Below are 22740 nucleotides of genomic sequence, written 5' to 3' on the forward strand. Positions count from 1 at the left end.
CATTTTAAAAGGCAGAGAGAGAGGGGGGAAAACTGGGTGTTGAGACAAAGAAAAACAAACGAGTTGCTTTTCTAATTAAAGCAGCCCTAAAGGAGAGGGTGGGGGTGTTAGGGAGCTGGGAGGGGGGCAGAGGTCAAAGCTAGCTGAGTCATTTCTAAAAACACCCATTTCCTGTGATTGGGGCGCTTCAGGAGCGGGCAGAAATTACTTGTGGTTTATGCAAACCCTCCTCACATTTCCTCCCAATCAATGCACTCTGACACGCAACGGTAATACGCATTTACCATGTTTTATTCAGGCACACATTGATGAGTAGACCTGGAAAATGTATAGAAGGTGCATCCGAAAATGCAAAAAAATGCCTTTTTTTCCTCTCTCTTTTTTTTTTTTTTTTTTAGATCTTTGCACTTTTTATAACAAGTCTTCTTCATAAAAGTTTTATTCCACTATTTTATAGCAGCTTTGTAATATTGTTATATAGAGTTCTAACCTTACAAAGTATCAGTCAAAAGTTTGTCCCAAACCTTTGATGTATGTTTGAATATGTGTATAAAATAGTAAATGTTATTAGCTGCATGATTAAACATAACTAAAAAAAAGTCAGTGTTTCTAGAAAATCAGCAATGGAACAGATATATAAAAAAATACCAATTTTTTATAGATCATATTTGTTTTTATATTTTTTATTAATAACAACATTCCACATCTTAAAGCATGGCAAAACCTTTTGTGTTTTAATAGTTTTATAGAGTTCAACTTAAATATGTCATTATAACTAAACAAGATTCTGAACTTGGATTACATTTTTGTTCTTGATATTTTTGCAAATTAGTACAAATTTAACAAGATATATTAACTTAGTTGAATATAAAATATTGAACAAAAGCCTTGAGCCATTCCTCGTTTCTTTTTCCTTATATTTTGCTTTTCAGAGGTTAGAACTCTTGTAATGCTCTAGGATCGTTTTTGGGTTTTTTTGTCATTTTCAGTCTAATTCTTGCACCTAATTATTTTCAGAGCACTGTTTATTTGATATGTTAAGCCAGATGATGTGCATCATTCAATCATAAAAAAGACTCAAACTAGACTTGTATCCGCACATAACACACAACTTGGCAAAGAAACTATTTTAAACTCTATATTAGACACTTTGTTACTAGCAACCACAAAAGCATATAACTTGTTCACATTTCTTTTGCCCAATCTATAAAAAATGCTAAACAACACAAAAAAACAAAAAACAGGGAGAGTCCCAAAGAGCTATTGGCAAAAAAAAAAGAAAGAAAGAAAGAAAAAATAGCAGAGGGCAGAAGAAGAAGTCTGAAAGCAGTACCTGAAAGTCATGTTCTTGAAAAATAAGAAAAAAATATCCAGCAAAGAGGACATGAGAGATACAAATGGCCCTTCGGCTGAGCTACTGTTTGCTGGAGTGTCGTGAGAAATGACTTCAGGGGAATGGTGGCTGTCAAGAAACCATTCTTAAGGAAGGGAAACAGGGAGAAATGACACAATAATTGTACTGAAAATTATTAGCAACGCATCTTACACTGCGATGAATCAAAACTAGAAATCCTTAATTAAAATTGCCATCTTATATAGACTAAATCAGAAAAAGGGTGCAACACATTGGAGGCTCTGGAGGTCTGAAGCTGTATTTAAGTTAGTGGTGTTGGGGATTTTTGGATGGAAATGAACGCTGAAAAGTACGGTCAGATTTTGATGCACTGTGCAATATCACCTGGAAGGCTTTAGACAGAAAACAGAACAAAAGGCAGCCAACATCAAAATAAGAGCTTTTAATGTTCTTCAAGAAGCCTGGAAAACTATTCCTGAAGACTGCTTAAATATTATAAGAAAGCTTGTCTAGCAGAGTTCAGGCAGTGTTGAACAATGGAAGTAGTCAGTTGGTGACGTTCCCTGTCCAGTCTGAGTAAAAAAAAAAAAAAGAAATGTTGAAAAGATGCTTTCATTTTTAAAATAATTCATAACTAAAGGAGTTAATGAAGGGTTTTCCATAACATGATTTTGCTGCTTTTTTTTAAGTAAAGCTTTTTCTTCTGTTTTTGTTCTTTTGGTTTGGTCCTTTCTTTTTAGCCTGTAACAACCAAGATTTCTCCTCTCACAGGCCCGACAACAGCTTTGGCATCCTCACATATACACACGTGCTCAACACACAACCAGGGGGGAAAAAAGGCATTTTGTCAGAGAGGTATAACAGAACCCAGACTGTGAAAGAAGGCCCTAATTCAAGCCAGTCTATCCTAGCATCAGCACCATAGTCCCGCCCCTCTGGCACTGCTGAATCATCAAGACTCACCCTTAATGCACTGGAATGGCCGAGAGTTTCACACACACCGTGCCTTCCATAGTAGTATTTGTGACTAAATTAATTTGGAAGGCCGACTACTTGATGATAAAGGCAAAGATCATAAAGTCTGACTCATTCTACTGAGGTCCAGTGAGAAATTGGAAGATGATATCTGTGGTGGATTTTTGGTTCACAGCACCTGATGAACACATGTGACTAAACGACTGAGTGTGGTCCTCATTTTCCTTTAGATACACCCGCTGGTCTGCACTGCAAATAGGTAGAAAGGGCCATCTGGTGCAAAAGGCACCTACATCTAATGCTGCCTCCTCTGACTGGCCACCCAAGAGTTCAGGATGTGAACTAATACTTTGCTGTAATGAATTACTCCCTAGAGATATAAAAATAAAGTTAAGGGATGAGTCTGGAAGGCTCCCAAAGTGCTGTCAGTAGTCAATGCTAACTGACAGGAAAGTCCAACAGTAAGAGCAACAGGAAGAGGAAACTCTCCCCCACAACATCCTGGATGGCCTGCCCATGTGTGACTGAATATTTTCAGATATTGTTCAGGGTCTTTGTTTGTGCCTCATAGCTGGTATTGTCATGGCAAAGTTATAATGTCTAATTAGTGATTTGCAAACATCTGTGTGTACACTATAATGCTGTGGTTGGCAAAGTAATGTTATTCTACTGACAGATATTTACAGCTTGTTTTGAATACTTCTAACTGTCTGCTCCGCTGCTTGTTTGTTACAGCTATTCTAGTCTCTTGAGATAATTCCACCACATTAGAAGAAGTCTGGGGCAGATTTTTCAACAACCCGTCCCTCTTTCCACCTTATTTGCAGAGTTCTGTTGAAGTCTTCCTTTCCTTTCAAGTCCCATAGTCATCTAATGGTCAGAATGTGTGTACCCAGACATCCTGAGTCACTTATGATGCCGGTTCCTTTCTGTGGGAAAGCGTGACCATGTGTGCTGTGCTCAGTCGCTCATTGCTCATAAACAGTAGGAGCACAGCCTGCAATGTAAAATAAACTAGCCGCCACAACATGCTGTCACTACCGCTAACTAGCGTGAAAACAACAACCACAGAGCCAGATCAAAGGGGTGCAGCCGGTCACACAACTCCTCGGCTTACGTGCCACTCTCGCTTTGATAGATTATCCTCTTGCTCTTTCTCGCTTTACAATAGAAGGTTATTGTGTGATTTAAGATGTAAGTCTGTCAAAGAGTTGGCGTCACATCCAAGTGAATTGGCGGAGCTGGTAATGAACTCTAAAAAGGTGAAAGCCTGCGTGTGTTAGATGAAAACTTGCCAAGTTCACCATGATGGTTGATATCACAAGGCAATGAAGAGCAGCGTCATGGGTGGTCACTGTGTATAAATACTTTTTACTGAGGATGTTCCTCTCCTTGCCTTTCTTCATGCTCACATACAGACTATAACAAACTTTTCACCTCAAACATTCATAGCATGTTGATTCAGCATGTCTATTTCACATCCTCCGCTGTCTGCTATGCTCTATCTATCTGCATTCCTCCACATGAGCTTCTGTCTTTCTCTCTGAGGCGCAGAGTCATTGCCCTATTTGCTTGAATTTCTCATTTCCTGTTTGGGGTGTGTATCCGATCCCTTGTTCTCGTGCCCAGCACACATCAAACACTCAAAGCGAGAAAAAGAGACCGAAAGAAGGGCACACAGAAAGTATATAAGTGAGGGAATCGTGGCAAAATTTGAGGTGAATGGGAGAGGTTGACTTTGAAAGGAATCGGGCTGAAGCTGTCAGGACAATGGAAAGGAAAAATCTTGACCACTGTCAGAGAAAGCAAATGGAAAACCAAAAAGGAGTAGGAAACACAAAGCGGTTAATTATAATATCCACAGATATGCCTCAAAAAAGGTCAGGCTCATGTCAAAGGCGTTGTTCATTCTGTAAGATCACGTTTCATCTTTATCTAATTTATAAGGAATCTGAGCTGATTTCACTTCCCTGTGCAATTTGTTTTTATTTACTCAAATTATCTGTTTAGTCAGTCATTTTCCAAATTTCCTTTAACAAGGCTGTGGTGCCAGTCAAACAGGAGGGGGTTGCTGAGCTATAGCCATTAAAAATACAGCTTCCCATAGTCTGCTTCACATTTCCATCATAAAGGACTGATTCCACTCAGGCTGTGTGTGGGCTTACACTCAGGTATGGAGTAGTGGTTTCAGTAGCTAAAGCAACTAACTGTAGTGTATTTGTTTCATGAGACAAAACTGCTTGTTTTACTGGAAAATATGCTGTCATTCGTTGTAGCACCAAATCTGATATTAAACTTATAACCCAGCTTTTAAAAACTGAAGTGAAGAAATAAAGCGAATGGAATCCTGATGCAAAGTTAAAGAGTTTCCATTTATTCTGCTAGTCGTTTTCATTTTTCATGGCCGGGTTTTTTGCAAAAAACAAAACAAAACATAGATTTTCTTTGTCTATGTATCAGAAAATGATAAAAAAAAAAAAAAAGTCAACAAAAACAACTTAAAAAACAAATCAAAACTAAACATAAACTCAGCTACAACCGTTGTGTGTTTATATATCTTCAAGGTAAGGAAAGAACAATAATTACCAGTAAATGTTTGCCCTTTTGAATGACTTCATACTTAAAATCTGTGTTTGAATGGAAGAGTTACAAATTAAGAAATAAAACAAGCAATAAAAACCATCATCAACATGAAATCAGATGCTCATTTAAGGATTTCTAGTCATCAAAATTCAAACTGTAGCCGAAAGGTAAAATTTGTATTTTATACTTAGAAGAGCACTGCAAGAAATGCAAACAGACGCTCAACAGAATATAAACACTAACGATTTCTATACCCTCCTTCAGTCTCCACCCTAACCACTGTGGTTACAAGTCCAAGAAACACAGGAGAAAAACAGAAGAGGATTTTAATGTGGAAAGGTAAAGCAGCAGTGTTTTTTAAGCAGGTATGCATCACGTTTCTTTTCCATTTACATAAAATTTCCAACACTTTTCCTGAGGCACAAGTGAACATGCAATTTGTCATTTTGGGATGTTGGTTGACACACTAGCTGATGGCTACACCAATCAACAGGAGACTTTGTAATGCTGCTGTACAATGTGGGCAATCCCTGCAATTTATGACTCACACTGTCAGAAAAAAGCAGCAGGTTACAGTCAAAGCCAATGTCTAAACTAACCATGACGAAAATGAGAACTAGGATGGTAACTGAAGCTCATGGGGTTTTTTTTTATCACAACTTATCTTCAATTTGGCTTTAAGTCCTGTGCCCTGCCTACTAGAAAAACACGTGGTTCAAATAAACGTGACCCCCCACAGACTCCCTGAAGTCAAGCGCTCATTAGTGAATTATTTTCACAGAGTAGAGCAGAAGAAACTGTTGTTGTCTCAACTTATACATAATACTCGCCAGGTCTGATAAGATGGTTAAAGGGATATAGTAAAAGAGTTGGGGGGTAGGGCACAATCACACAATCGCTACTACTATGCGCTACAAAACAATAAATACTAAGAAGGTCTGGAACAAGCCTATGTAACAATATACTCCAAGCACTCTGAGACCTCATCATTTATTGGCTTGTGGAGCTGGAATGTCACTCACATTCCCACTGACCTTCATCAGTGTCTGTCTCTGGTTGCTCGTATATCTCTGTGCTCCTCCGTTTGTGTTTGTTTTAACTTTCTCAGGACCCCCCCCCCACCACCAAAACGCCCATGCATCGTGCACCCGAGAGGACAGCAATTTCCCTCTTCCCTCCTCCCACCAAGCCAGACTTTCTCTACCTCTCTCCCTCCCACACTGTCTCTCCCACTCACTGTCTGCGTTTACTCTCATGTGTGGCTGACGCTATAACGTCAGCTCATGCTCAGTCAATCTTGACGTGTTTTTTTTTTTATATATTTTTTTTCCATCCCTGAAGCGCTACTAGTAAAACCATCACAGACACGCCATGGCTCAGAAAGGCGGGCGAGTCATTGGTAATCTTCTAAGAGAAAGTGAACTCACACTGAGGTTAGTAAGTGTATGGTAGAGGTCACGGACAGTGAGTCACCCAAGTACTTGGCCTCTTATTCTTCATGGTGGGATGTCGCTTGTGAGTCACTGCAACAGACTGGACTGGGTTGTATACTCTGTGTCATATGCTTTTCTTCACCATGTCAAGTTCTGTTGAACTTCTAACCCTAACCAGTTAAAACCCAAATACACCAAACTGCAAAGCTATATCTGAAAGGGCTGATGTTCTGGTACACAAGACATATGTGACTATGTACATTGCTACTAGAAAAGGAAAGGTGTTTCTATTTAAATTTAGGTTCATGTGACATTTTACAAGCCAATTATATGAGACTGAGGTGCATCAGATGTCATGTGTGAGTGAAAACATTGTGGAGCTATGCACCTGTGCCTTGTCCCCTCATTAGTGTGTCTTGTTGCGTGCATACAACAGTGACAGAGAGAAATGTAAACCCCACATAGCCTGGAGGCATATGTAACATAAACAAAGTAACTGTGCCAGAGGCTGTACTTTTTTGTTATTGAGCCAACAATTTATTAAATGGGGAATTTTCTGTAGCTCAGTCAGGTGCATATTTAAAGACAGGGTATTTAAAGCAGTTAATCCAGACAGACCACGGCAAATTGTCCCACATATGAATCATTAAGTCAGTCTTTCACTAATTATTCTTTTGAAACAAATTACTCATCATCTTAAAATTTCAATGGTTAACCTCACGCGAGGCTTAAGGCTGCCTACAAAACAAACCGGTTTTATGTCTATATCAGTGAATGTATTTACTGACCCCTGCTGGCTGATAACCTAAAATAACTCAAACGTGGATACAATTTGACATTGAAATTAGATTTGCAAGTCAAATGAAGAGCTGAACCAATATCAGCAAACACACAGTTTATGTGCAGTTTGTTACATAATGTGTCTCAGCTGAGTTAAATACAGATGCAGAATTAACTTTAATATGTGAAACTCAGAAATTGAGAAATATGTAAGAAAGAGAGGAAGGGAGAGTGAGAAAGGGTTATTTTCAAAGGTAAGGATTGTCCAGGAAGTAGATCTTTTAAAGGGGAAACTTAAAGCATAAAATCCTCATTTATTTTAGAGTTGTTGTTTGTTTTGTTTTTTAAATCAGTTATTGGATATTGAATCTATACATTACTGCGGAAATTTTGCTTTTGCACAACATTTTGGAAAACAAATTGAAGCCAAATTTTGCTTGCCTAAAGTTCATGGTGAAATTTAGGTTACACTGAGGGTAGCAAACCAATTTAAATAGAAGGTGATGATACTGATTACATTCACTCAGGGGAATTCTACCTGTCACATTAGCTTTAAAGTGTCTAAAGGATGAAAAGAATCTGTGACAGCTTATGTAACATCTGATTATCTCATTATTTTTTAAGGGAATACTGGAGTAGCAGCACAAGACAGCTGATCACAGCCTGCACACATATAAAAATCTCCTTGAATTGACAAAACAATTCACTATGCGACTTATTTCCAGGTGACTATTCTCTCACAGTTTCCCCAGCTACCAAATCCTACTTTAAATACTGTAGAAGGGAGAACAAACACTAGAGGGGCTTTTTATTTATTTATTTTTTATCACGGATGTGAACCTCAATTACAAAACCATACTTTCACTATTTACTGATAGGACACCAAAGGAAGTTATTAGTGGACACTGAAAAACACAAAAAACCCAACTAGCAAAATATTAATGTAACAAAGAAATGCATTTACTTTTTTAGGCACTCAAAGCACAAAACGTGCTTATTGCAAACTAGTCTAAAGCAGTGGTAGGAAACCATGTGTGTATGGGATTTGCATGTGTTTTCCACACTCACTGAAATCACTGCTCAGGTAACTAATCTTATAACCCCACAAGTTCCTCTTTTGATTTTTATTGGAATCTCAGCTGACTCTAAATTATATTAATTTCAGATAAATCAGAATAATTGGAATCTAATTTGGTTGTTATTGGGATCTTTTAAATTGTGGGTATTTTTGCTTTCATTTGCAAAGCACAAATATATATAGCACTTACATATTTATAATGCACTTATAACATGCATGTCTTCGGACCCTGGCAGAAAGACAGAGTACTAAGAGGAAATCACTACAGGTACTTTAGAGTGAGTCAAACATGCAAACTACACACAACGAGCCCCCTGCCAGGATTTGAACCAGAAGCCTTCTTAACTAAGGACAGCACTAACCACTCCACCACTATGCTAACCTGTTTCAGATCTCCTGGCACCCTCTCAGCTCGGTTCCTTGGGTGCACCATATATGATAACGGCTATGCTGTTTTAGTATTTTACTGTTTAGAAATTCTTCCACGATCAGTCAAACCAGATGGTGTCTGTCCCTGCAGAAACCTGGGCAAATGTGATGAGAACACAGATATCGCTCATGACAGTGTCAAGCTCTACCACTTGTCACCACTATCCCATAGAAATACACATGTAACTCATAATAAATCCAGAATTATTTATTCCAGAAATAATTTAACCCACATTGGTGGATCTGAAATTGGGTATAACATCAATGTTATTAACTTTGACCCGAACAGTGTGCAAGGGTTACATGTTGTAGTTTCGTAATGTCGCACGTATGATCACCCCGTAAAATTACTTTCAATATGACAAATGGTAAAAACTACACCTAACTTTGCGACCTTTACGACAGTCCATCCCAATGGCGCACATATCGGAAAACGGCAGTGAGAAGAAGATGGCGGAGGGAGGTAACGATGCCGAGCTACTCAAGGAGAAGGCGAATAAGTACTTTAAAGGTAATTTCTAAAACCTGTCAAGTCAGTGTGTTTTTTCAGTATTTTTTTTATAATTTGACACTGTGACCATTGGTTAGCAGCGGCGTGATTGTGTTGCAGTACACCTCAAGCAAAGCCGGTCGCAAATACTAAGCTAGTGTTGCTCAGAGAGCATGCTAATGGTAAACCCCATTCATTGGGATCCGCGGCACTGATGGGTAACAGCAGCTAGCTAGTAGCCACTACACTCAGCAGCGACAGCACCGACGTTAACCCATGCCGTCACTCGTGTCGTGTATATTACACCACCAACTTCCCTATTTATCCAATGTCTCGAAGTTATAAGGTTTATGACCATGCGCTGTGTTTAACAGTCACTGATTTGTTTCCATTTAGCCGCCGCAGCGGGTTAATATTGTAGTTTAAGGTGAGGTTCACATAGAACTAGAATTTTCTGTTAGCCGGCGGCTGCTTGAACAGGAAGAGCAGCGAGGCAGAGCTCCCTAAACTCATGGCAGCAGTTACGAAATCTTCAATGCAACTCAACTCTTATTCGTTTATCTGAAATGCAATTAGATTTCAAGTCACTGAAGAGGCGCTTTTAATATCGTACGATTAGCATTGAAACGTGGTAGTCACGTTGCGCCCCCATTCAAAACACATAGATAATGAAAGTGTCTGTTAAGCAACCGGCGCTAGGGTTTCTAGTTCATTTAGGTAGATTCCTTAGTAAATCAAAGCATATAAAATCCAGCTTGGACACAGTGGTGATCTGTGAAACATGCATATGAGGTTATCAGCCGTCATTCACATTTTGTATTAAGTACATTGTCCAGGATGTATTTTTCACGCCCACGACAGGTCTGTCTGTCGCTGGTTAATTGGGAAACTTCTGCGGGGTTGATACTGATGAGTCAGAGTACCGGTAGGTGCAAAGAAAAGACTGTTATGTGAGGGACGGGGTGGTATTTTTCTGCTTTATAATTCATATAACCATGTTAGACATGCACTCCCCGGGGTTGCAGTCCCATTACTTTCCTAATATAAGACACATTTTTTCCTGGTGTCAGATTCTAGAATAGAATTGTCATTTTACATGTACAATGAAATTGTGGGTGCTCCACACCAACTGTGCTGGAATGAAATATAAATGGTAGATAGCAGGAATAAATAGCCAACAGGAGAAATATATACAATCAAGAGGGATATATAAACAAGAGAAATATATGGCACACATTAGAAAGCAAATATGGTCTAGAACTAGTACGTTTTGGCAGTTTTATTTTCTTAGTTGTATATATTGCAAAACTTGTAAAACCTGCTTTAGTTTGTTGTCTGTTTGTAAAGGTGGGGATATGATTTCTTCATAAACAATGCTGAATTAAAAAAAAAATTCTTAATATGTTTGGTGACTGGTCTGCATATAGTTTATGCCCTTCAAAATAAACCCATTAAATATATATGTGTATATATTATGTTTGTGTGTGTGTCTGTGTGTATAAATAGTTATGTTAAATAATCGTGATTGACCAAAATGATCAACAATTTATTTTTGCTATAATTCAACAGTCCTATGATTAAGAAAACCATGTATCATGGCAGTGATATACACTGCTAAACACACACCATTGTAGTTTTTACAATTTCTTTCACTAGTGGGTAACTCATTACGTTATGTTTGAGTGTATGATCAAGGTCCAGTTAAACTCCAACTTTGTTTTTTCTTTTCCTTATTCAGAAAAAGACTATGAAAATGCAATCAAGTACTACTCAGAAGCCTTGGAACTCAATCCATCCAATGCCATATACTACAGCAACCGAAGCCTGGCATACCTACGCACAGAGTGCTATGGTTATGCCCTGGCGGATGCCACAAAGGCCCTGGAAGTAGACAAAAACTACATTAAGGGATATTACCGCCGTGCCACCTCCAACATGGCACTGGGCAAATTTAAAGCTGCACTAAAAGACTACGAAACGGTAAGAAGCAATAGCATTTTTTATTATTAGAAGACACATCATGTACACTTGCCATCCAGTCTAACCTTGAATAGAACAAAGTACAGAGCTCTCCACTTCCATCTGTTGCTCTGTCACCACCAGTTAGGCTCTTTGTGTTGCCTTAACAGCACAAAGTGGGGATTATCCTGTAATCCTGTCATGATGCCAATTAGATCCAGTTTGAAGGCTCTCATACCACAGTTAATGGGGTTTGTGCCTTCCTCATAATAAGCAATATAATTTAAATATAACGATAGACCTTAGGGATCTCTGAAGTTCTGTCTTAGTCTCTAGTTTATTGCACAAACCAGACCACTAACCATGATATTTCAAAAAGCATATTCAACGCTTCTGTAAGCAAAGAAGGGTTGGGGCTAGATTTAAATGTGTATAACTCTTAAGAGATATGGGACAGAACATCATGTGACTAAAACCATTGTTCATTTTACGTATGTTAATTGAGAGATTTGATCCTTTATGTTTCTGTTTCTATTTATATTCTCAGCTTTGCATCTATACAAAGTCCTTGTCCCTATGTATGCTTTAATGCCAGTTAAAGGTTAACCAGGGTGTTTATTTCATGTCTCTGTCCTGATAATAGGTAGTGAGGGTTCGACCGAATGACAAGGATGCAAGGATGAAGTATCAAGAATGTAACAAGATTGTGAAACAGAAGGCTTTTGAGAGAGCCATTGCCAGCGACGAGACAAAGAAATCTGTTGTTGACTCTTTGGACATTGAAAACATGAGTATGTTTGCTTTCTTATTTGAGGAATATACATTAGTGTCATATAATAATATTTAATTCAGAAGGTAATAAGGTGAAAGATGTGATGTGAACCATATTAATCTTGACTGTGCAGCGATTGAGGATGACTATACAGGCCCAAAACTTGAAGACGGGAAGGTAACATTGAAGTTCATGAAAGAGATGATGGATTGGTTCAAAGATCAGAAGAAACTGCACAGAAAGTGTGCTTATCAGGTAACCATAGTTATTTATATGACATATAGTAGAGTAAGACAAGGAAATGGAAATATGTGTATGCTTCAAATTAAACTGGTATGTATGTATGTATTTCTTTTTTTCCCAGATTTTGGTGCAAGTTAAAGATGTTCTGTCAAAACTGCCAAGTCTTGTTGAAATCACGTTAAAAGAGGTGAGGATTTTTCTTCATATACTCAAGAATGAAGTGAAGTTTTTTAGTTCACAAGTAATGAGTACAAAATTAGAGCGTGGTCATATTTTCTAAGTGCTAACACTAACAAAACCCATAATGGGAGTACAGGTAGTAGATGATTGTACATGGCCATTTTTTAAAGTTCTCCATTCTTTGTTAAAGATGTTCTGTTTCTCTTTGTCACAGACAGAAAAAATAACTATTTGTGGGGACACTCATGGCCAATACTACGATCTCCTCAACATCTTCAAGTTGAACGGCTTACCTTCTGACACCAACCCTTATGTATCCTTTGTTTTTGCTGACGCTCACACACATTGGTTTTAAATTTGTGTTCACTGGAGTACTTTTCTGTGTCTAAAATTGTAACAGTCAGATGCCACAAACTTGTCCAGAACTTGTGCATCATAATGCTTAACCACAGCATTCAGCTGTTCAATGGTGACTTTGTGGATCGTGGCTCTTTCTCTGTTGAGGTCATTCTTACCCTTTTTGGCTTCAAGCTGCTCTACCCCAACAACTTCCACTTGCTTAGAGGTGAGAGCGCTCAAGAGTGTTGTGCATGGATCTCAGGCTGCTGTAACGTGCCATATTGTACATCATGATAACTACATATCTCTGTTGGCATTGGGTTTAAAGGCATCTACTGCAAAGTCCTATAATTTATCAGTAATTTAACACCTTTCATGATTAACTGAACATATTGATAGAATATCAAACAACAACTGCTATGGCATTATGTTCAAATAGTCTATGTATTGTAAAAATATTGTTTTGAAGAATAGTCAACTAAACAAGAAAGGTTCATGTTTTACTTTAATGGAATACAGACCACTAACCACACAAATTTGTACCATTAGATGGTGCAACATGTCAGTGCAACATTTATTTAACCACACAAGAAACTGGGAGTAAATTCTAGTTCATAGCAGCAATGAGGTGAATGGCAGAAGTTGTTAAATAGGGGGTGAAATGCTGTCACCTAGTGGTGAAAGTTTAAATTCTGCAGAAGGTAATCGCAAACAACTCTTCTAAAGAGCGATACCCAGAAGTCATTTGCTGGATAATTGATCCTCCATAGTAATGACTGATTAAAATATTTAAGTGTCCTGTGTAATCCGCAGTAACCACTTTTAAATCTGCAGGTAACCATGAGACGGACAACATGAACCAGATGTATGGATTTGAAGGGGAGGTCAAAGCCAAGTACACAGCCCAGATGTTTCAGCTTTTCAGCGAGGTCTTCCAGTGGCTTCCTCTTGCACAGTGTATCAACAATAAAGTACTGGTAAGCTTTGAGAATGTGAACTAAAAGGTGACACTGGCGAGTAATTTATTTGTGCTTAAGGTGTGAATATGTATGGATTTAATTCTTATGGTTGTCATTTAAGTGGAAGTTAATTCAAAATGATGAGATATAAAGTATATAGGAGTATGCTAATGTATGTAATTTCTGTCACCTCAGTTATGCTTCTGAAATAGTATGTGTTGTTAAGATAACTTACTGATTACTATTTTTTTGTATTCATCACTTTTCTTGCACAATGTTTCATGTGTTTTTATTGCTGTACTCACAGTTCTAATTAAATTCTCCATGTCAGGTTATGCACGGTGGGCTGTTCAGTGAAGATGGTGTCACATTGGAAGACTTAAGGAAGATTGACAGGAATAGACAGCCTCCAGACTCAGGTGGGGCCAGACTCTTAAGTCATTATCAGTTTAAATTGCTATAAGAAATAACCTTTAAAAGGGATGACAAGTATAATTTAACACTTTTCCCCATGCGTTCACAGGTCCTATGTGTGACCTCCTCTGGTCAGATCCACAGCCACAGGTGAGTTCTCACCCACAGGTTTATACTGAAGCATAATTCAGTGCTTCCTACAGATCTGGATGCAATTTGTGGCAGTACCTGCTTTATAGTTTGTGTCTCTCTCTCCCTCTTACACAGAATGGCCGGTCGATCAGTAAGCGAGGGGTGAGTTGCCAGTTTGGGCCCGATGTGACGGAGCGCTTCCTGGAGCAGAACAAGCTGGATTTCATTGTGCGTAGTCATGAGGTCAAAGCTGAGGGGTACGAGGTCACTCACTCAGGGAAGTGCATCACCGTGTTCTCAGCACCCAACTACTGGTAAGTAATCAAGTTACCTAACTTAAGTGTTGACTGTTAAAAAAGTGGCACATTTTAACTGTTGTATTCTCCTTTTTTCCCCCTCAGTGATCAGATGGGAAACAAAGGAGCATATATCCACCTCAGGGGATCAGACCTCAAACCAGAATTTCACCAGTTCACAGCTGTGGTTAGTGTCCTGTTATCTTGAGTTTAATAAAATCAATATAATATAATAATAATAATGATGATGATATAGAAATAAATAGTTATTTAATAAATAAAACAGTGCAGGCAGTGTCTCCTAAAAGATTAAAAATTTACCCGTAATACATAAAGTGCATGTTGAGGTTTAGTCAGTAAGGTACATCACTTTCAGGTCCTTAATTAAAAGAAGCGATATCTCAGATGTTTCTACATGAAACAGGGATTGAATTGCGCTAATGGAAAAGTGGTTGAAGTGTAACAAAAACTTAAAAGTACTTCATTCTCATTAACAAAAATTTTAAACATAAGAAACCTAGAAACAACATTGATATTATATCACTTAAGTGGATATTTTAATGAAGATCATCACTATACAAATTTTGAATATGTGGTTAGCTTAATGCACAGTGACATCTGCTGGACTACTGAGATGAACTTCTCCCTCATGTTTAGGCCATTTTTTTCCCTATTCCTAATTTATAAGTAATCTGACAATTTGTGAAAATGATGCATTAGAAATCATAACACCCTGAGATGAGCAGTGGAGTCATATATTATCCTAACCAAGTGGAATAAAGCCGAAAACATTAAACTACTATTAACTGCTAAAAGTTTAGCTAGTAGTGTCTTAAGAGTTTTAAAAATCTTCTTAAATTGGAATCTAATTCTCATCTCCTTTTACAGCCTCATCCGAATGTCAAGCCCATGGCATATGCCAACACGCTAATGCAGTTGGGGATGATGTAGAGACCCATCTAATCTGTCTGTGACACTGATGACCTCTCATCGGATCCGAACCATCCCAGCCACCTCGTTCCTTCCAGCGCTCGGACATGCTGTTGTTCATGCTTAGCCTAAGGGATCCCTCTCCCTAAAAAACTTCAGCTAGTTGTACGCATAAAGTGTGTGGTTTAGTTCGGATGGGAAGAGATCACTTAGACCAGCCCAGTCCAGGCCTGGATATACTCCTTCACATTACCGGCTAAAACTGAAAAATTACAATTTCCGTTGTCCCTTTGCCTGCTTTTGTGTTCCATCAGTGGGTACAAAAACAACCACAACATTTTCTGACGAGTTTCCTTCAAGCTGCTTTGTTTCTAAATATGTGAGCTCCTCAGACGGCATCATATAGCTGGTATTTACCAAAGATCTGTAATGAAAATGATTGTTCAGTTTTTGCAAGGTGCATCTTGTGACTCTGAAACCTAGCATTGTATACTGTTGGCCTGCATACACAGAGATTAGAGCTTTGGAAACTGGTTGAAAAGCAGCATGTCTATCAGTGTTTCTCAAACCACTCTGCAGTATGTCGGTTTATTTCTCATAAATCCAAAATCTTATTACATGTATGATTCCAGTCTAAAAAACAGATATTGAGTCTCTGGGTACACACTGAAAGGTGCTGTTTGCCATTAGTGGTGTATTTAGCTGGTTCGGTCACGTGCACTGCTTCCCAGTAAGGAAGATACTGCTGCTCTCCATGTGTTCATCTCCTCGGTCGTCATTGTGCCACTGACCCAGCGGTTCCCGCACAGTCCACTCTCTCCAAACTAGCTTGTAAAGCAAACACTGTTGGCACTCTAGTCTCCAATACATGTTCAATTACCAGTGACTTATTAACCCCGTATGTGAATTTCTTCAGTACACAAACATCAGAAATGCAATCCTGTCTTGAAACGCACAGCTGCATTGTCCAGTGGCCCTCAACTTTTTAGATAAAGAAATACACTGATGTGTATGTATATAACTGTATCATTTAAAGATTCTGTGTAATGTTTGGAGAAAAATATTGAATAAAAAAGCCAGTCCAGTGATTTTAGAAACATGCCTATATCTTTATTTACGTCAGCTAATAGTCTAAGCTTGCAGCTTTGCAGTTTCAACAAGCTTCAAATATATTACCTTGTTTTGTTTAATTACAATGATCAGATTGTTTTTTCAATAAAATACTTAATATATGTTTCAGAAACAGCAAAGGCTACAAATAAGAATGCTATGGAAAGTATAGATCACAAAGGACTGGAAAAGCAATGGAAGACAGCAGGTTTGATAAGTTTTTTTTCTTCAAAAATTATTCATTTTGTTTCTGATTTCATATCCATGGAAAATATGGAAGATGGCAAGGAGTATTAAATTGGAGACTAAATGAAGTAAATAATAATCACAGATCCAAACTCAAGCCAATACGTGGGTAGCAAAGAGCAAGAGTGGAGGAGATGCTATTAGCTATAAATACATTAGCTAATATTTAAAACAAAATGTAAAAAATAGATGGGGACAAGCTAGCAGAAAGAGCAGTGTACAGTACTGTGCAAAAGTTTTGAACCCCTCTTAATTGCATCATATTTTGCTTCCAAGGAACTAGAGCAAATGACTTATCCAGGCTTACTGAAGATCTGAAGAGTCACACAAGAACTGAACTAAATATCAGTGGTAACAGGTTTACTATTGTAATGAATCCAAATGTGAAACTCTTCTGTACGGAGGATCTCAGGAAAAAGGTGCAACACTGGGTGTCTACAGCCATCTGTAAAGCATGGCTCTGTCATGGTCTGCATTGTTTGGAAACAAAATGCTGGAAATATGAATACAGTCAGAGTTTGATGCACCATCTTCACTGAGAAGGAAACAAACGGCAGACAATATCAAAAGAGCTCCGAAGCCTGGTGAGATAGTCCTGAAGAAATGACAAGAAAGCAGCCGAACAGGCTGTGTTGAAGAATAACAGCCTGAACCCATTTTCCCAGCAAAATATAAAGAAACGACGTCGTTTTTCACAGTACTGTATATTTATGTAATTCTATCACTTTTGGGGTAACTAACGAAGGGGTCCCATAAAACAACGAAACAGCTTATTTCCTGAAACAACGTTTAAAATGTATACATCTAGAAAAAGTCAAACAGTTTGCCAACTCATCCGCGACTCCTCAAGCAAAGCTACCTGCTTCCTGTGGGCGTGGCGGTCGCGCTCGTTTGACGTCGCAGACTCCAACAGCTGATCCTCCTTCGTCATCTAAGGCGCCACGAGTTTACAACACAGCACGAGTTTCACAGACCTGTTTCACCTTGTTATGAACTCAGCGGGACACGAAGACAGCAGCAGAAGTTACCGTAGCGCTCCGAGATGCCAAAATATTGTTCGGTCCCAAACTGCAAGAATGACTCCGCGAGCGACAGCAACAGGAAAAGCTTCTACAGGTGAGCAGGTGTTTTAAAACGGTGTTAGCAGGCCAGCTAAACGCGATGCTCAGATGAGACAGGTAGAGGCGCAATCCAACTTCCAGCAACTTTTTCCTGTTCGACGGGTTAGTCTCACAATCTCGTTTTTACTGACGGAAAATAACAACCGAGGTTAGAAAATCTCCGCACAGGAGACGCTTTTTATACGTTTGATAAGTTTGTGTCTTCTACTTCTGACTTTGAAGAAGCCTTCATTTAATCAACACAGCACTTGACTTGATTTAAGCCAGGCCGTCAACACGGTGAAGTCTCGATTAAAGCAAACTTTTAATCAAGACATTTTTGTTTATATCAACGCTGTCTGATTTGTAGCTCTAAGGTATTCTGGTGAGTAAGTTATATTGACAAGTTGTGCAGAAGAGCAGGCAGAAATAGTGATGTGTCATCCTTATCTTTAAGCTGATGCACTCCTAGAGCTGCAGAACCATTGTACGATATTGCAGCCAGTATCAACGATACTTTTAATTTATAAAGGCAGCTTATGTAGAGGACAGCAGTGGATCAATATGCTTAATCTGAATACTTTGACAGCTAATTTTATTTTATTTTTTTACACCTTATATTTTTAATTAATTAAGTAGTTAAGTTAAAACACACGTCTGTGAAGGTTCTCAGTCATCCAGGTCATCGTAGTCTAAAGGAGCTTGGAAAGAAAAAAGTCCGGACTTCTTTGAGTTGCTTCAGTTCAGAACCGAAGAAGCTTCTCGGATGAGAAGAAGTCCAGACTAAAAGAAAAGAAGCCCTTTAGACTAAAAACACACATCTCAAAATGCTTCACCTGTTTTGAAACATTTTATTTTATTTTATTCTGGAGAGTTTGAATGTGCCTGCTTGGAAAGCACTTTGTGTTGGTTTCTACTGTGCTGTATATGTGAATAATGCCTTGACAGTTGACACAAACGGTATTACTACGTTATTATCGTAGTTAGTTCATACTTCATTTGTTAAGTTCCAATAAAGTATTTCATATATATCATTGCCATGGTAATCAGTCTTCTGGTAACATCTGTGATGACCAAGAAAACTTTGAAAAATATCTGACACAAAGATACTGAAACATCACTTTTACCACACCATGATGATGTTCGTCTGGGTCTTTATTAATTCCTACACGGATATTTGCAGTATATTTAGTTACAGCCATAAAATACCTCCACAGGATGCTCCTCTGCCTCACTCACTACAGCCTACACGTGTCTACTCAGTCTGGGTCACGTGACTTTACAATAACAAAACATGGCAGCAGGAGGGGGGAGGGGCAACATGTGCTGGCATGTCTGTTAAAGTATCAATCTGCCCACCGCTAGATTGTGCAAGTCGCTATAGCATGCAAGTAAAGATTCAAAAGATGAAACATCCTACGAATAAAATAAACTTTTCAGCAATAATAAGAGTACCTCAAGAATATTGCCTAACACCTTGGCTGTTTTGGGGGATTTATTATTTTTTTTGTTGTTGTTGTTGTTTTTGGCTGTGTAATTTCAGTATCAGTTAATGTCTAAAAGAACATGCAACAACTTCACAGATTTCACAACTTTACAACAGGTTCACAGGTTCAGAACAAAAGTAAATATGAACACAGTTACACTAGCTGCAAGCTGCTGCAAGATGTAGTTGGTCAGAGCAAGCCAAAATGTGATGAGTCCACAGAGTCAGTCAGTTACCTGATCAGATCATATCAGATGCACTGATTTGCACTGTCCAATCACTGACACACACACAATGTAAACTGAGTTTTAGGAAGCTATTTTCTAGTTGCACATTAATATGAACAATTTCACTTGAAGGAAGCGTGATCAGTGTTTTACGTGTGTAATTTTCATTGTTTTCTAGGTTCCCTCTTCAGGACCCAGTCAGGCTGCAGCAGTGGCTGAGAAACATGGGACGTGAGAACTGGGCTCCCTCTCGGCACCAGTATATTTGCCACGAACATTTTGCACCTTCATGCTTCAAAGTGCGATGGGGGATCCGTTACCTTGAGAGAGACGCTGTGCCCACTGTGTTTCAGGAGGCTGAGGTAAAGCAAAAAGAAACTAAACTTGATTTTTAGTGTTGCAAAGTAGCGCCAATTATTTTACTGAATGCTGAGGTCTTGTTTTAAAACACAGGAAAGTTTCATTCTCCTACCTGGATTTTAGTTTAAGCAGTTTACCTTAGTTCATAAGGCTCGAGAGCAACTCTTGCAGTATTTTAAGTAGTAATAGTGTTATTGTAATTGTGGAGATTCTATGCTAGAGTCACACAGCATTAGTTTTTTCTTGAACAAAACTAACCAGAATCATACAGAATGCTAATACAGAAGTTTTTGTTGCGTACCAGAATATACAATAACAAATACATTATTTTATAGCTTCTATCTTAACATGGAGAGTTAAGATAAAACCTTGTTTTATGCTTTTTGATTTATCTTTTTAGAAACGGAAAGCCACAGACGATGGCGAGAAGAAAACAAAGCGTCTTCGAACTATCTGTAATCCAAGCGTATCGGTATCAGATGACAAGACCATGGTTTTTGACACAGCAGACATGCAAAACAAAGTGCACACTGTGCACCTGTATCAGATTGCTGTCGATCCATCGCAACAAGAAGAAACCAGCTTGGTGCAACTGAGTGATGTTGGAGAATCTGAATGCTCTTTTGAGCCAGAACTAGACTCACTGGCAACAGTAGACAGATTAGAAACGGGGGTAAACTTCCCTTTAACTGTTTTACACACAATAGATCATCTAAGTAACAGTGGGGAGAAGACAGAGGTTGTACTTATGTCTGAATGTCCTGCTGGGGAAGGGCAAGATGAGCTTATGAATGAAATAACTGCGGCCATTTTAACTCAGGGACACAGGCTGGTAGTGAATGACTCCACCCTTGAGTGCACAGATGAGGCTGTGGCTTTAAGTGGAGTTGAAGATGTGACGCATACCACAGAGTTGTTCTCAGATGGCGACGACGGCAACCATGAAACTCAAGTCATTGCCTACCTCGAGACGATACCGAATGTTTTACCCAAAGACACCTTTACCCAGTTTACCTTTTCACCAGAAACGGTACTATCATCGGCTCTGAGCTCCACACCCATCACATCCACTCTGCCTATAGTGTCCAAACACGCAGCACCTCCCCCCACATCCCTGGTCCTCACTTTGGAAAGACTGGATTCTGAAGGAGGAGAGGGAGATGAAGGCAAGTCGGAGGACGACGATACAGAGCAAGATTACCAGCTCGAGGAGCACTGGTGAGTTCTGATGCTTAATTTAAATTTCTTTTGTTTCATTCAATGAAAGAGTCTTTCTTATATCCCTTTGCAGTATTATGGTTTTTAGACTCTCTATTTTTATTACATCATCAGCTACCACAAGAACAGTTTGAGTAAGGAGCAGCTGGAGGGAATTGTGTGTGAGCTACAGAAAAAGGTCAAAGTGCTGCAGCAGCGGCACCGAAGACACCTGGAAAAACTCGTTGGACTGGAGAACACGGTCAGCCAGCTGAGACAAAGCAATCTGCTGAATGAAGAGCGACTGCAGTTACTGGAGAGGGTATTTATTGGAATGAAGTTCAGACTGGCAGCTGTAGCTGTCTTCCAATATATCACTTGAAGTCATTTAAGTTTTCATTTAACTGAAATAATTTTTTGTCTCTTTGTTTCTCAGGCGTACATGCAGACCAACGGAGCAGTGTCTGATGCTGGTGAGACGGTCACCATCATCTATGAGGAGGACGATGCTGCTTACTTGTATACACCACTGATAGATACAGAGGCAAAGCTGTGAGGCCTGACTGACTGCGGATATCCCATCTCTGCGTCTGTGCCAAATAAATAAATAAATGAAAGAATAATGGAGCTTAAGCTGTTGAAAACAAAACGCTACAAAATTTTGTTCTTTCCAGTTTTGTCTCTAATCCAGAAAAAAATATATGAAATGTGACTGTGGGTTAGTCCATCTGCTGTGAACTTTCAACAAATACGGATAAATAGTGGGACAGTGTGGTTTGTGGTAATGTACATATAATTAAAGTAACTTCAGTTTGGGTTCCTGTTTGTGTAGTTTTTATGAATCCATATATTTATTAAAAAAAAAAACAGATTATTCAACCACTGAAGTGCATCTCATGAGAAGGAGTTGGATATAATTATCACTGACGGCACTGAAAGGCAGGCTGAAACAAAACAAATGAGTCAACACAGAACACACCCTGTTTTCTGAATTGCAGTTTTGGTTCTTGGAAGTTCACTCTCATTTTCCATTACACCGAGAACACCATGTAGTGATTTGATCTAAAAGGCATTTCTTATATATTTATGTGTAAATATGTGCCTGCTTGTCTCCTCCTACCTTTGTCCCAGAGATTAAAGTCGCTATACTTTATTCAAAGATTCCCCAAATCCCACTTCATTTCAAGTGTCTTTGTCTAAAAGAACTGATAGAGAGCCCCAGGTATTTAACTAGTTTGTTTTCCCCTTGGTGGTGGTCCTGACTGTTGTTGACCCACTCTGAGCTCACATGTGTTGTCACATGAGGCAAAGTGTGACACAAGGCGTGGGTCATTATGTCAGAGGAGCCACCCTTTGGGTGACATTTCCTCGTCATGTGAGTCTCAGAAGTCAAAATTATAGTGGGATTTTAATCCCCTTGGTAGGGTTCTGAAGATTGCATTGTAAGTGGCTGACAGCTGGTGTCGTTAACCATCACTTCTTTTTGAAAATGGTCGTCCTTTCACTCCTCTGTCAAAGCACGCGCTTCCTTGGTCCAATAAGCACATCACTCAAGACTCTACAACTAGTCTTTTTATTATTCATGTTATTTCAGTTACAATCACTGTATGTTTGTGACATTTGAATATAAACAGTATATCTAGTAACACTATATTATTAAAAGTAAAT

General features: G+C 38.8%; 2 protein-coding genes across 2 annotated transcripts; both read left to right on the forward strand.

The window, feature by feature from the left end:
- Window positions 1–8994: 8994 nt before the first annotated feature.
- Window positions 8995–16434, forward strand: ppp5c (protein phosphatase 5, catalytic subunit). Its single transcript, XM_086262279.1, has 13 exons — window positions 8995–9143; window positions 10861–11102; window positions 11725–11872; window positions 11987–12108; window positions 12218–12283; window positions 12491–12589; window positions 12736–12841; window positions 13450–13592; window positions 13906–13993; window positions 14098–14138; window positions 14256–14434; window positions 14522–14603; window positions 15305–16434. The coding sequence occupies exons 1-13, from the start codon at window positions 9047–9049 to the stop codon at window positions 15365–15367; spliced, it is 1476 nt and encodes a 491-aa protein (XP_086118405.1). The 5' UTR covers window positions 8995–9046; the 3' UTR covers window positions 15368–16434.
- A 1157-nt stretch (window positions 16435–17591) lies between these two features.
- On the forward strand, window positions 17592–22208 carry LOC147315067 (THAP domain-containing protein 5-like). Its single transcript, XM_086262280.1, has 5 exons — window positions 17592–17818; window positions 19694–19877; window positions 20276–21093; window positions 21208–21394; window positions 21509–22208. The coding sequence occupies exons 1-5, from the start codon at window positions 17745–17747 to the stop codon at window positions 21626–21628; spliced, it is 1383 nt and encodes a 460-aa protein (XP_086118406.1). The 5' UTR covers window positions 17592–17744; the 3' UTR covers window positions 21629–22208.
- Window positions 22209–22740: the final 532 nt, after the last annotated feature.

Source organism: Aulonocara sp. 'chitande type north' Nkhata Bay, linkage group LG14, assembly GCF_057382095.1.
Source record: "Aulonocara sp. 'chitande type north' Nkhata Bay isolate Kocher_YH1m ecotype deep benthic linkage group LG14, A_spYH_male_GT1.1, whole genome shotgun sequence".
Lineage (NCBI taxonomy): Eukaryota > Metazoa > Chordata > Actinopteri > Cichliformes > Cichlidae > Aulonocara > Aulonocara sp. 'chitande type north' Nkhata Bay.

What these genes read in the sequence shown, in the direction of transcription:
- ppp5c (XM_086262279.1), top strand. Translation starts at nt 9,047, where the DNA reads ATGGCGCACATATCGGAAAACGGCAGTGAGAAGAAGATGGCGGAGGGA. An exon ending in GGCGAATAAGTACTTTAAAG is followed by an intron (nt 9,144 to 10,860) that starts GTAATTTCTAAA and finishes TTCCTTATTCAG; the next exon opens with AAAAAGACTATGAAAATGCA. An exon ending in CTTCTGACACCAACCCTTAT is followed by an intron (nt 12,590 to 12,735) that starts GTATCCTTTGTT and finishes CACAGCATTCAG; the next exon opens with CTGTTCAATGGTGACTTTGT.
- LOC147315067 (XM_086262280.1), top strand. Translation starts at nt 17,745, where the DNA reads ATGCCAAAATATTGTTCGGTCCCAAACTGCAAGAATGACTCCGCGAGC. An exon ending in CTGTGTTTCAGGAGGCTGAG is followed by an intron (nt 19,878 to 20,275) that starts GTAAAGCAAAAA and finishes TTATCTTTTTAG; the next exon opens with AAACGGAAAGCCACAGACGA. An exon ending in TACCAGCTCGAGGAGCACTG is followed by an intron (nt 21,094 to 21,207) that starts GTGAGTTCTGAT and finishes TTACATCATCAG; the next exon opens with CTACCACAAGAACAGTTTGA.